Source organism: Mastomys coucha, unplaced genomic scaffold, assembly GCF_008632895.1.
Source record: "Mastomys coucha isolate ucsf_1 unplaced genomic scaffold, UCSF_Mcou_1 pScaffold18, whole genome shotgun sequence".
Classification (NCBI taxonomy): domain Eukaryota; kingdom Metazoa; phylum Chordata; class Mammalia; order Rodentia; family Muridae; genus Mastomys; species Mastomys coucha.
In genome coordinates this window covers 45,584,196-45,596,894 of record NW_022196900.1, presented here as the reverse complement: position 1 = coordinate 45,596,894, position 12,699 = coordinate 45,584,196, and the positions used below count along the sequence as shown (strand labels likewise).

Genomic DNA, 12,699 nt, shown 5'->3' with positions numbered 1-12,699 from the left:
TCTTCTTCTTCTTCTTCTTCTTCTTCTTTATCTTCTTCTTTATCTTCTTCTTCACTTTGAGAAGTTTTCAGAACTACAAAATTGTTATACTGATTGAGGTTTTTATTGTCTGGGGCTCTTTATTTTTTAATTATAAAATCTCAACTACAAGTCATAAATGAATTTTTAAGCATTATTAGTGGTGTGTGTATTATGTAGACATGCATGCCACAGCACATGTATAGCACAGCACACATCAGAAGGTAACTTTGTGCAGCTGATTTTTCTTTTTCTATCTTTATGTAAGTCCTGGGGATAATACTCATGTCTTCAGACTTCTTCTACAAGATCGTATCCTGGGCCTTGCTTCCATTTAGTGTTTTAAGTTACTTTTATTTCTACTGAACATTTATTGCATAATACAGACCTAACCAATTATTTATCATCATCTGCTTCTACTTAAAGATTCCTCATTATTTTCTCTGTTCTGCCACTACACTCTCTTAATTTCCATAGGTTTATAATATCAATATTGTTAGAGAAAGACCTGACTTTCTCTTCTTCAGTTATGTTTCCAGATTTACTAGATTGCTAGATTGAGTTTCAGGGAAATTGACATCCTTATAAAGACTTCCCATTCATGAACATTGTATATCTCCCTCTAATATTTTAATCCCTAGGTAAGGAAACATCAATGTAGGTTTATTCTGAGAAATCTTGATCACTTAGTGACAAGTTCATGGCATAATGAAATGGAGGCACCAACAGAGGAACTTGGCTTACAGTATTTACAGAGAAAGCCTGGCATATAAGCATCACTTTCTACACCCAAGTTCTCCCAGAGAATACAAGGATGATTTGTCTCTCTTAGGGACAGATAACTGACTGACACATTTGGTAGCAGCTAGCTAATCAGAGGATGACTAATTCAACAAATAAACAAAATTTGGTATTTCAAGTTATCATCCTTCCCCCTCCTCCTTCCTTTCCTCCCTTTAAACTCACTGTGACTTTCATTGATGAAATTGATGACTCCACTGGTTTCCTTTGATACAATTTATAGCAGCTCATTGTGTAACTTTGTGTAGTCATTGACACTCCATTCACATTTGAACCCCCTGCTCAGGCCAAGTTTCCAAATTCTACTACTATTTTAGTAGTATCTTTGCAAGCAAAATTTCCCATTAATTGTTATAATCATAAAATGAAATCATTTATTATATTCTTGGGTCATTCTGAGGCATATTGTTAATTTCTTAGTAAATTTCTTTTGTCCTTTCTACATAAATGTAAATATAACCAATAGTGTTAGTATATAAAATAATAGATAATGAAATATGAAGTTATATAAAATATATACTTGAAGGTCTTTATCTAATATACATATTTTTTCATGATTGTCAGACTCATAAAACACTATACAAGTTTTAAAAACTCAGGTAGATAATAACATTTAATATGCCACATGATAATAGTTTATATACTATCCAGAGTGTTCTGATATATCTTTACTAATTCATCTGTAACTCACCTATTTTGTGGCTGTTTTCTTCAAATTGAAATGCTTCTTCCTAGAGAGAGGAAGGATGCTTAGGAGACCCAAAAAGCTAACAGAGTTTACAAGGATCAGGAAGCATATAAAGTCACAAGATTTGCAGGGCCCTCTCCAAGGTCACAAAAACGTTAAGTAGCTGAGTTGCTTTGAATGTGGTATAGAAAAGCTTGTGGTACAGCTGTCCTGAGTCCTCATCATGCTGGGTCGGCCTTTTGGTGATGGAGCTGCCTTTGAGTTACCCCTTCCTATGCTCTTGTAAGTAACTCTCATAAACTGGCTGGTACCTTGAGCTAGCCTTGGGTGGTATTTTTTCTTTGGTCTGTCATCAGTACCCTATTTGGGACTAACAGACACTTGATTCTTCCTGGGAAGAGGAAAAGTCTCACATCAATGTGACTTATATACATCAAATACCATCTTTTTTAGTTGTACATATTTGAGGCAAGTAAACACAGAGAATGCTTGGCAACCCAGGAATCTACTTTACTTTAGACACACAGACACTTTTCCTATCAAAGCACTTAGCTACCTGGGACCCCCAGTCTGTACTGAAACACATGCACACCCCTCTCCACACCTATAGCTCAAGAAATCCTTTGTAGCCAATTTAACTTGGAATGTATCTAGTAAATCTCTCTAGTGGATGATTTGTCCTAGGCTGGTTTGGGGTGCATGTTCAGTAAGGGAAACTAAATATCCTAGTGAACATCTAGAGAGAAACCAGTCTCTATTTACCATATTCTTACACCACTGCATGATTAGATGCACGTATGATTAAAAATCAGATGTATCTTGGGAAAGGATACATTCGCTGAACAAAAGCATACAAAACCCCTGCCTGTTAATCAAACCAGGAAAGCCACCCAGCTCTTGCTTTAACAGTCAAGCCATCCTTCTCTTGGATCTATAGCAGAAAGCCTTGGGTCAGAATGAGGCTCATGCTTGCTCAGGGTCTGGTACCCTTTGCTAGGAAGCTCTCTTTCTGCCTGTAAAGAGAAACCATTGCTACTCCTTTTGTGCTCATTTCTTTAGGCTGAAAATATTTGTTCTGGATAGCAAACACAGACAATTGTTAGGTCCCAACTCCCCCAAAAAAAGCAGTGCCATTAATATGGCCCCAAATGACAGTCTGGGTTCAGCTGAAGCTGAATTCTGACATAGTAAACAGAACAGTTGCTGGGGAATGCATAAAAGTTTATCCTCAACAATCCTCAGAAATGTGCTTCATAGGTATGCCAGGAAGAGCTAACACTTCTTATCTCTCTCTCTCTCCCTGAAGCCAACTATGGCAAATGGGGCATCTAGCTCTCTATTGGCACGTATCTGTAACACATATCATGTGAAAGCCCCACACGAATCTCCAGGTTCCTTTGGGCCTTACTAACACATACCTGCAACTGCATATCAAAGCTACCCAACCTTTTTGGCCTGAAAACCCCCTCCCGTGTTACCCTAAATGGATTATTCCAAGTTGAATAAACTCTTTTTTTCCCCACTCACTGAGCAGTTCAGTATGGCGGTCTCACTGCATCCTTGCTTAGAGTAATATGCCCACAAAAGGAGGACTCTCCACAGCTCACTCAAGTGATACATGTGAGTATTCCACAAAATTTAAGGCTGAACTGCTGTGGAATTTTACATGTAGAGCGCTGGGCCCCCTTGCTGCATGCTTTTCCTTTGGGCAACAGTATTTGAAAAATACAGTGGCTATATTAAGGATACATCAACTCCCTGACTGATTAATAAAGGCTCTATGAACTTATAAGCTGCCTCCATGGAATGTTATTCCACATTAAGGAAGGGACAGTTGCTTCAAGCTTTACTTTGGCCAAAGGTAATCTGTTAGTTGTGGCTGAATGCACTTACATTCTTGATATATTGCAACCCTCCTTGTATTTATGCCCCATACATTTTTAACATGGGAATCAGCTTAGACGTATAATTAAGCAAATTAAGTTATCTCCAGGTGTTAGTACTTAAATTGTTTCCCTTTCCCCTCAGCAGGAATGGAAGTGAGGTTGCTCAAAACCTCGAGAACACATGGAAGTCGTTTTATTCCATTTTATTTGAGTTTGTATGTGTTGCTTGAACTGATTTCACAGGTCATAGAAATACTCTGACCCTTGCTAATTCCCTGCTCTGTATCTACCAAGGGATGTTTAAAAAAAAAAGAAGAAGAACTTACTTTAAACCAGTTTTAATAAACTACATTTTTCTTTTCAGTTCAGAATCGGTGACCTTGGTGACCTGGTGACCTATAGCCATTTAATACTTAGGAAAGATATATATATATATATGTATATATACACATAGATATGTATACATATACATATATATAATTTACATAAATATATAAATATCGAGATTTCTGAATATGTCCTTCCAGAGCTCAGCCCTTTTCTACCATAGACATCTCTATTTTACCAATTACCCAAAGAGGCATTCTACCCTCAACTGGTAAATATTTAAATACCTTTCCTTCTACCAGCATACAACACTGCCTTAAATAACCACAGAGGGAACCACAAAGCTACAAGCAAATGAGGTTTGCTCTAATTACATACCGAAGAAAATCCCATTCTGTAATGAATTTCATGTTAATTATTATCCTGATGTTGTATCCGGCTGACAACCAAAACCAATGTGCCAACACGTGATCTGCCTCTCTGCTGCTCCAATAATGAATAACAGCTTTTGACAAACAGCCTGCTTCTTCTCCACAAACAATGCAAATCACAAACAGGAGAGTTCCAGGCTACAGTGACGCGTTGGCCTGCTGGGCCTTCAGACGAGCAGTTGCTTAGGCGGCTTCCCCAAAGCACAGAGAGTGGACTCTGCTTTCATAGACAAAGCTAGCTGGACACAGAAGAAAGCAACCCAGAAAGCTTCTCTAACATATGTAGAATTCAATCCGTGCCAGGTGGCTGTAGCTGGGAAAAGTAGAAACTGTTCTCGGAAGGTCAAAAATGAACTTTATTTATTTAGACTAAAATAAATCAAGCAGCTTTTTAGGTGAATATGTTCCCCAAATAAGGTAAATAAGGCTATTTGCTTGGCTTTTCCTTTCCATTCCTTCCCTTCCCTTTCCTTTATAGAATGTATATGGATGTTTTGCTTGGGGAAAAAGTCTGTGTACCATGTGCATGCAGTGCCCTAGAAGGATCAGAAGGGAGCATCATATACCCTGGGCCTGGAGTTGTGAGCTATTATGTTTAGAGTGAGTATTGAACCCATGGTTCCTCAAGGAGAGAAGCCAGTGTGCCCTTGGTGCTAACCAGGCCCATGGTTTTTTTCTTTTTTTCTTTTTAGAAGTAAATAATGGTTTAAAAAATATTTTAAATATTTTAATATTTTGGGTTGGAGAGATGGCTCAGTGGTTAAGAGCACTGACTGCTCTTCTGAAGGTCCTGAGTTCAAATCCCAGCAACCACATGGTGGCCCACAACCATCAGTAACAAGATCTGATGCCCTCTTCTGGAGTGTCTGCAGACAGCTACAGAGTACTTACATGTAATAAATAAATAAATCTTTAAAAAATATTTGAAGTTTGAGAGAAAGATTTTAGACTTTCCAGTAAAAAAAGACTAAATGAGAAAAAGAAAATATATATAAAAATTGTCACCCTCGGGCAGTGTTGGCACACACCTTCAATCCCAGCCCTCAGGAGGCAGAGGCAAGGGGATCTCTGTGATCCAGTTTGAGGCCAGCCTGGTCTACAGAGTGAGTTCTAGATTAGCCAGGGATACACAGTGAAAGACTGTTTCAACAAACAAGCAAACAGAAAAGGAGGCTAGCAACATACTTTACCCAGAAATGTGACAACACATTTCACATCTACAGCTAACACTATTTGTGTTCAAATGTTCTCCATTCTTGCAGTAACTTCACTTTTACAGCTATGGATTTCTAGTTGGCAAATATCCCTGAACTCACATCCTTTGTGATAAATCTGTATACAGATTAATATGACATTATGGCAGATAAGCTCAAATGCTCTTCCATCTCATTATCAAAACTGAAATCATTCAGATCATTTTTACATGCATGTGTGCCTTTCGGGTTTTCATATAGCTGACAGGGCCGTTTCCTGTTATAGTCTGTAATGGAATTTTTCCTCATTTTCAAGATTTAATTCTAAAAATAGGGCGAACTAGAGCAGTCACTGTGCTGTCTGTGTTCAGCAAGCACAGCATCTGACTGAGAGCACGGCACACACTGCTGAGCGTGTGCTGGCTGAGTCCTGAGTCAGCACAGTTCTGTGCTTAGGAAGCAAGGCTACCTCCTGATAGGGGAGGCGAAGCACGCGATAAAACGTCTTTGGGTTGCTAAAGAGGCTCGAACTGAAGGCCACAGGATTGCACAGGCAGACTGCAGTCCTGATGCTTCCTCCCTCTTGGCCAATGAGTTTTATGTCTATATAAGAGTGACTCTCGTTCCCCGTAAGTGCCTGCTCCCTACACCATAAACTCATAAAGAGGATGAAAGCAATGTCCGCTTCCCCGGCGACTTCATTAAAAAGGCGTAGCATGTATCTCCTGAGAGGTTCTGACAGTACCTGACTAATACAGATATAGAGGCTCACAGACATCCATCGAACTGAGTACAGGGTCCCCAGTGAAGGAGTTAGAGAAAGGACCAAAGGAGCTGAGGGTTTGCAGTCCCTTAGGATGAACAACAATATGAACTAACTAGTACCCTCAGAGCTCCCAGGATCTCAACCACCAACCAAAGACTGCACATGGAGGTGCCTGATTGTTCTGGCAGCATGTGTATAGTAGAGGGTTGCAAATTCGATCATCAATAGGAGGAGAGGACCTTGGCCCTATGAAGGTTCTGTGCCCCAGTGTAGGGGAATGCGAGGGCCAGAAAGTGGGAGAGGGCGGGGTGGCAGGCATGGGGAAGTGGGAGGCAACAGGGGTTTGTTTCTGTTGTTTTTGTTTGTTTCTTTGCTTTTTGGAGGGGAAACTGGGAATGGAGAAATTTACATGTAAATAAAGAAAATATCTAATAAAAAAATTAACACCTAGATAATTCAACCGCAGCACAGGAAAAAAAAAGGCGTAGCATGCTTGAACTCTTCTCCTACAGCAAACACAGAGATCATGTAATTCACCTTACAATATTTACTTAGAATATGAAGTTGCATTTTAGCAAAGTTCTTTATCTCTGGGGGCAAATCGAATTGTCAGAGGAAAGCCTCTTGAGGAAATAGGATTTCATACACTTACAAGAAGGTTGAATTTAATTCTGATATTTAGGAAGCTTTGATCTCTTCCCACCCGCTTTCTTGAATAGTTGTAGTTTTAACTACCTGTTTTTGTAGACAATTCCTTTTTAGGTTAGATATTTCCACCCACTCTTTATGTCTGACTTTAATATGAGTGAAGACTTTGAGCAGCATGCAATATTCTTGTGACAGAAATTAATGTAATACTACATATTAACACTATTTGGGAGAACCTTCAATGCTTGATGATGCTAGTAACTCCCTTATGCTTATATATTAGACTCACATGATATTTTCCTATAGTACCCACAGTGTAGCTCACACTTTAGATTCAGTATGACTTCAAGTAGGACAAAACTAAGATATAATGCAAGATACTGTTCTTAAGGAAAAAAATCACAAATTTAGGTGGTTATGTCTATGCACCACACTAGGTCACAATGAAAACTTGATGCAAGCAAGGAAAATACAAAATGCTAGGCACTGCATTATAAGACTCACTGGTGAAAAAAAATGACACACATAAAAATTAATTATGGGCCCTCTGGAAACCACCACCACTGTACCTGCCCATGCCTGGGTACCCACCCTGAGAGGTGTACAAATGCTACCCACACTGACAGAGGTACAAATGTGGAGAAGATGTAAATGATGCAAGGAGGGAAGGTTGTAGGTTGGGAGTCACTGCTTAAAGAACTGATTTACTCAATATCTGTAAGAGAGAGATTTAAAAAATATGCAGTAAGTGCTGAGAGAGGGTAGCAAGACACCAGGCTGGATGGGAGAAACATAAAGGCATCTTTGTGTTTGCTTTGAGGTATTGTTTTTCTGTGACCCTGCTATTTTAAGGTTGGATAAGAAACCCACTGGCCTGTGTAGTCAGCAGTCTCTAGCCGGCAAATCTGAATAAAAGTCTCTTACCACACAGAGCCAGAGTCGAGTCTCAGAAGCCCAGGGTTCAGTTCTCACATTATAGCCCCAATTATACATCTGAGTCCAAATGCCAAAAGAGATGGGTCATTCACTTCATGTTATCAGTCAATAATACTTATAATACTCTCATTTTCGAGAAGTCATTTGCTAAACCTTTTAAAGCAAACAAACAGAGCCCCAACCAAAATGGGAAGCACAACAACAACAACAACAAAATCCTACCAGATAAAAAGAACAAGTTTCATAAGAATGTAACTAATGTAACTAACACTTTGAAGTCTCTGCCATGATGCCAGAGAAGGATGGTGGAATTCTCATCAAGCTATAAAACTATCTCTTCTTTCTTTACTCATTTAAGTTATTACCATTGCATGTTCAGATTCGCTGGCAAAACATCAGATATTTTCGAAAGTGAATCCTCCACATGCTCTCTCAACAGAGCTTAACACTTAACTAAAGTGTTTAAAACTTGCCAGACGCCGGAAGCATCCTAAAGTTACCCCCATGGAGTCCTGCATGCTGCCTTTTTGGTTTGCTGCCGCTTCTTCCCATGCACACAGCAGATACAGCTCTATGGTTTGCCTTCATGTTTGCTAGAAACAACCACCATGGGTCAGAATCAGCCACGGAATGGCTGTGTTTCAATGCATAAAGTAGAAGAGACACTGTACCGGGTCTTCGGTTTTGTGACTATTCAAGAAGTCAGACAGGAAATCTTCATGAAGGCTCTCTCTTCGAATCAGTGTGAATTCCCTCAGGAAAACAGCCCCTTGGCTTTGGTCTCCACATACCTAGAGAGATAAGGTAGCTGAATTAAGCCTTCAGACAGCCTCAAGGGAGAGTGCATGGGGGATTAATGTCTCAGTTGTAAAACCTTTTGGATTCATTTCAAGTCCGATTAGAGCAATCAAAAACAATGCACACAAATACATATTAATGTGAGAGGCACGAGAACATTCTGGCATGTGGCCTCTCTGACAGATGCCAGGAAAGTCCCCTACTAGGTTGGAGTCTCTTAACTAACTGTTTGCTCATGATGCTAAAATTCAGTGCTTTATAGGTTATTGTTGTGTTCAGGGCTGGGCCCTTATGCCATTGGGCCTTATGTAGGTAGGTACCACACAGATATAGGCTATTGACCCAAATGGATCCATTCCTAGATGAACAGATCTGAGCACAGAGGAAGGTCCTGATGTCCTGTTAAATGTCCACAAGATACAGAAGCGCTGGCCTGAGCCCAGTCCTGGCTTCCTGTAAGAGCTTTAGAACCAGACACACATTGGCTGCTCCAGAAGGAGGTGCTGGAGAGCTCTTCGATGAAGCTTATCACTTAGCAGGTTCTTTACACATGTTATCTTGCAACAGCCCCACGAGGTGTCTCTTAGCAGCCACACTTGACAAATTAGGAACCAGAGGCACAGAAGATTTCAGGACCTTGCCAAGTGAGTAAGCGTTAGAATCCATATTCAAATACAGGTCTGAGTCTAAAACCCTCGTCTGTTCCCTACATCATTTTGCTCCTGAGCTGCTCAAGCCTTCTCTTCCTGAGTGACACACTATTATGTAACATCTATAAATTTAAGGAATGGCCACTTTGCCCAGCCTTCTTAAGGTCTCTCTGACCCTTTACACAGTCAAACAACAAGAGGGATTGCAGCAGTGTGGATTGCCCAGACGACAGACCATGTAAGCATCACCAATGTTTAGTGTACTGCTTGGCATACCATAAGTATCTTGTAAATACATCACTGTTAGGAAATTATGAGGTTCTTTACAATATTTATTAAAGGCATGTGCATATCCATCCAAATGTCTTTACTTTCCTAACTTCTAACTATTTTAATTCCACAGTTTTGTACAACATTGAAGTCAGCAATGAACATGTGAGGGTTCATGTTAATTCATGTCGTCTTAAATGTCTGCAATAGCTCAAAATGAATTAAATGTATTTTAAACCCGATGTGTTTGGGAAAGGAAAGCAACTTGCATAATTTATATGTGCTACTGTTCTCTGTGGTTGAGCAGTCGAGACAGTTTTGTCATGGTAGACAGCATCTCACTGCTGATGGCTTCCCTCCCTGGTGTCACCACTCTCTGAATAATATGTTGCTTCACATGACAGAGAGGACTTTTGCAGTTGTAATCAGGGATTCTAAAGAATCGGCTTTAACAGAATTAGTATCTTGAAATGTTTAAGTGAGCCCAGTATAATCATAGGTTATAATCAGCAAAATGTAGCTGATTTGAATTCAATTAATTCACACATTGATGAGTGCAAAAGACAAAAAACAAACAAACAAACAACAAAACAAAACAAAACCCACAAAATTCCTTAAGAGATTAAAAAATACAGAGAATGGTTTATAGCCTGCAGCAGGCAAGGAGATTACTATCAAAGCAATACCATCTTAGAACAAAACCTGTGTAATTTTATTCAGGTATAAATATTCATAATGGGAAAAACTATAGGAAGTGGTACAGTCCTTAGTACACTGTTTAAAGCACATTCCTGAGCACAATGCTCCGTTAAAGATTATAGTGAACAAGGAAAGATGGTTGATAGGCTTCATTTCTGAGGATGCTTAGCTCCAGGTCACAGAGCACACACTCAGAATATGACAATGACAGACAGAAAAACCTGTGGACATGCATAGAATTTCACATAGAATTTTAGTCCATCTTTAAAAGGGGCTTTGAAGTGCCACTAAGCATGACAATACCCAAGGTTGCAAAGTCGTTCTTGGAAATGTGTCCTTCAAGCTAAACTAATCGTCCTTGCTTTCTCTAAAATTCACTTTTATTTAAATTATTTTCTCATCAAGATCAATCATTTAATCCTCCCTTGAATTCATAGTTGAATATACCTCCAAACTTGTCTTGATCATCTAACTTCCTTGACCAAAAGTCTTCCTGATTCCCTTCCTGCTGGCAGAAGCCTGACACTCAGGACCACTCATGGCTTTTTATTTCCAGGTAAGGAAGATTCTAGGCAAGGAAGATCAATGCTTGTGTAATTCTTCCTGAAAAAGTATGAAAAGAGTTTAACATGACATTTACTATGAAAATGGCATATATAAATATATACAAATGTACAAAATATACAAATAGCATACACAACCTATATGATGTTCACAATGGATACAACTTACACAAATGTGCTGCCATGTGACATGAGTCTCTGTATGTTTGTGTTTCTTAAGACTATCAAAAGTGTGAGAGCATTCTGGAAACCCCTAAATGCTACATTTGGTGAATTCTCCCAAATCTACCTCAAATTGTTTGCATTTCTATGTCTATCATCTAAAACATTCGCTCTCTGTAGACTATCCTTGCCACAGTTCTTAAAAGAAAATTAACTAACTTTGTGCATTTCCTTGGGGAAAATGTTTGTGTCTATGGCAAGCTTTTTGTTGTTGTTGTTGTTGTTGTTGTTGTTCAACTTATTACGGAACTGTGAAAAAATTCACACATCCAAACTAGACAGAGAAATATTCAATAGTTACTAATAATGCTAAAATATAACCAGTTTTGTCCATGTTGTTTATATTAAATGTGTAATCATAATTTTGTATTTAGGAATGTCTGTAGGGCTTGAGAGATGGCTGAGAGATTAAACCTACTTATCGCTCTTCTAGAAGACCTGGACTTGGTTCTGAGTTATAGCTTACAATTCTCTGTAATTCCAACTCTGGGGATCTGACAACTTTTCTTGACCTCTGAGGGCACTGAATACACATGGTGCACATGGACATACTCAGGCACACATCTGCATACATAAAATAAATTAATTAATAAATGAGTCTCTGTATGTTTGTGTTTCTTAAGAATATCAACATATGCAATAACTCTTGCCAGAATACTCGACTTATAAATCATTTTTATAAGACTCTAGCTTGAATTTAACCCCAAGAATAGATAAGAATATATGAGTATTCTATTATATACACATACACACACACTGTATTTTTATTTAATTATTTCATGAATATTATTTCTAATTTAAAAATTAAATTAGTAATTTAAAAACGTTTTAATACTAATGTTTTGGAGTAGCTGTGTCTATTATAATTATAATTACTTGTTGGATATTGAAGCAAACCTAGCAGGATAAAATAGAGGACGGTTAGCAAGTTATATTAACATGTACATTTTCTACACCAATTTCAAGCTAACTTCTAAGAATGTTTTCCACGTAGGAAGTGGTGCCATTGCTCCTCCATTCTTCCACTTTTGCTCAAGTCCTACTAAGTGTCAACAACTTTTCTATGGGATCACAGAACAGATTACACATTCTTTTTCATGACACAGCCAATCTAATATATATCAAGATTTGGCAGAAAACAAAAGATACTCATTAAACCATCTTCCTGTCATGGTGAGGATATACCTAGATAACATTTCCAAGCCCTCCTTATGGTTAAGAAGGAAGTTTGGCAGAAAACAAAAGACACTCATTAAAACATCTTCCTGTCATGGTGAGGACATACTTTGATAACATTTCCAAGCCCTCCTTATGGTTAAGAAGGAAGTGAAACAGCTGCCAGACCCAACCCATATATTTGTGTGTGTGTGTGTGTGTGTGTGTGTGTGTGTGTGTGTGTGTGTGTGTGTATCCCATAGTTTTCTCTCCAGGCTCTTTTAGAGTTAGTTCCAATTTAAATACACAATTTCAGAGAAATATCGGGGTCAATTTATTGAAGTGAAAGAGCACCCATTAGCATAGCTTCCAGAATGAATGCATGCAGGAAGACTTGCCAACATCAGTTCACTTATATCAAGAATCAAAGGTTTGCACCAGTGTCCATTTTAGAGCCCATTTCTACAGTTAACCTACTTTAACTATGCCAATGAGAATTTGCAGGTAAGAGCATGCAAGGTTATGAGAATACAGAGCTACCTAAGCAGAGTTATACAAGGACTTAAATGGAGTTAGAGGAATAGTGGAAATTTACCAGCTGGTCGAGGAGAGAGGTGTGAGGGGGAGACACATTGTTAGAGTAGGAAG

General features: G+C 38.8%; 1 protein-coding gene across 3 annotated transcripts in view; it reads right to left on the bottom strand.

Moving 5' to 3' along the window:
- Positions 1-12,699, bottom strand: part of Adamtsl1 (ADAMTS like 1) — an 895,122-nt gene that overhangs the window by 632,801 nt on the left and 249,622 nt on the right. For all 3 annotated transcript variants that reach the window (XM_031377794.1, XM_031377795.1, XM_031377796.1), the window contains exon 2: positions 8,366-8,485. In XM_031377794.1, the coding sequence (XP_031233654.1) occupies positions 8,366-8,485 (120 nt within the window). The remainder of the gene's footprint in view (positions 1-8,365; positions 8,486-12,699) is intronic.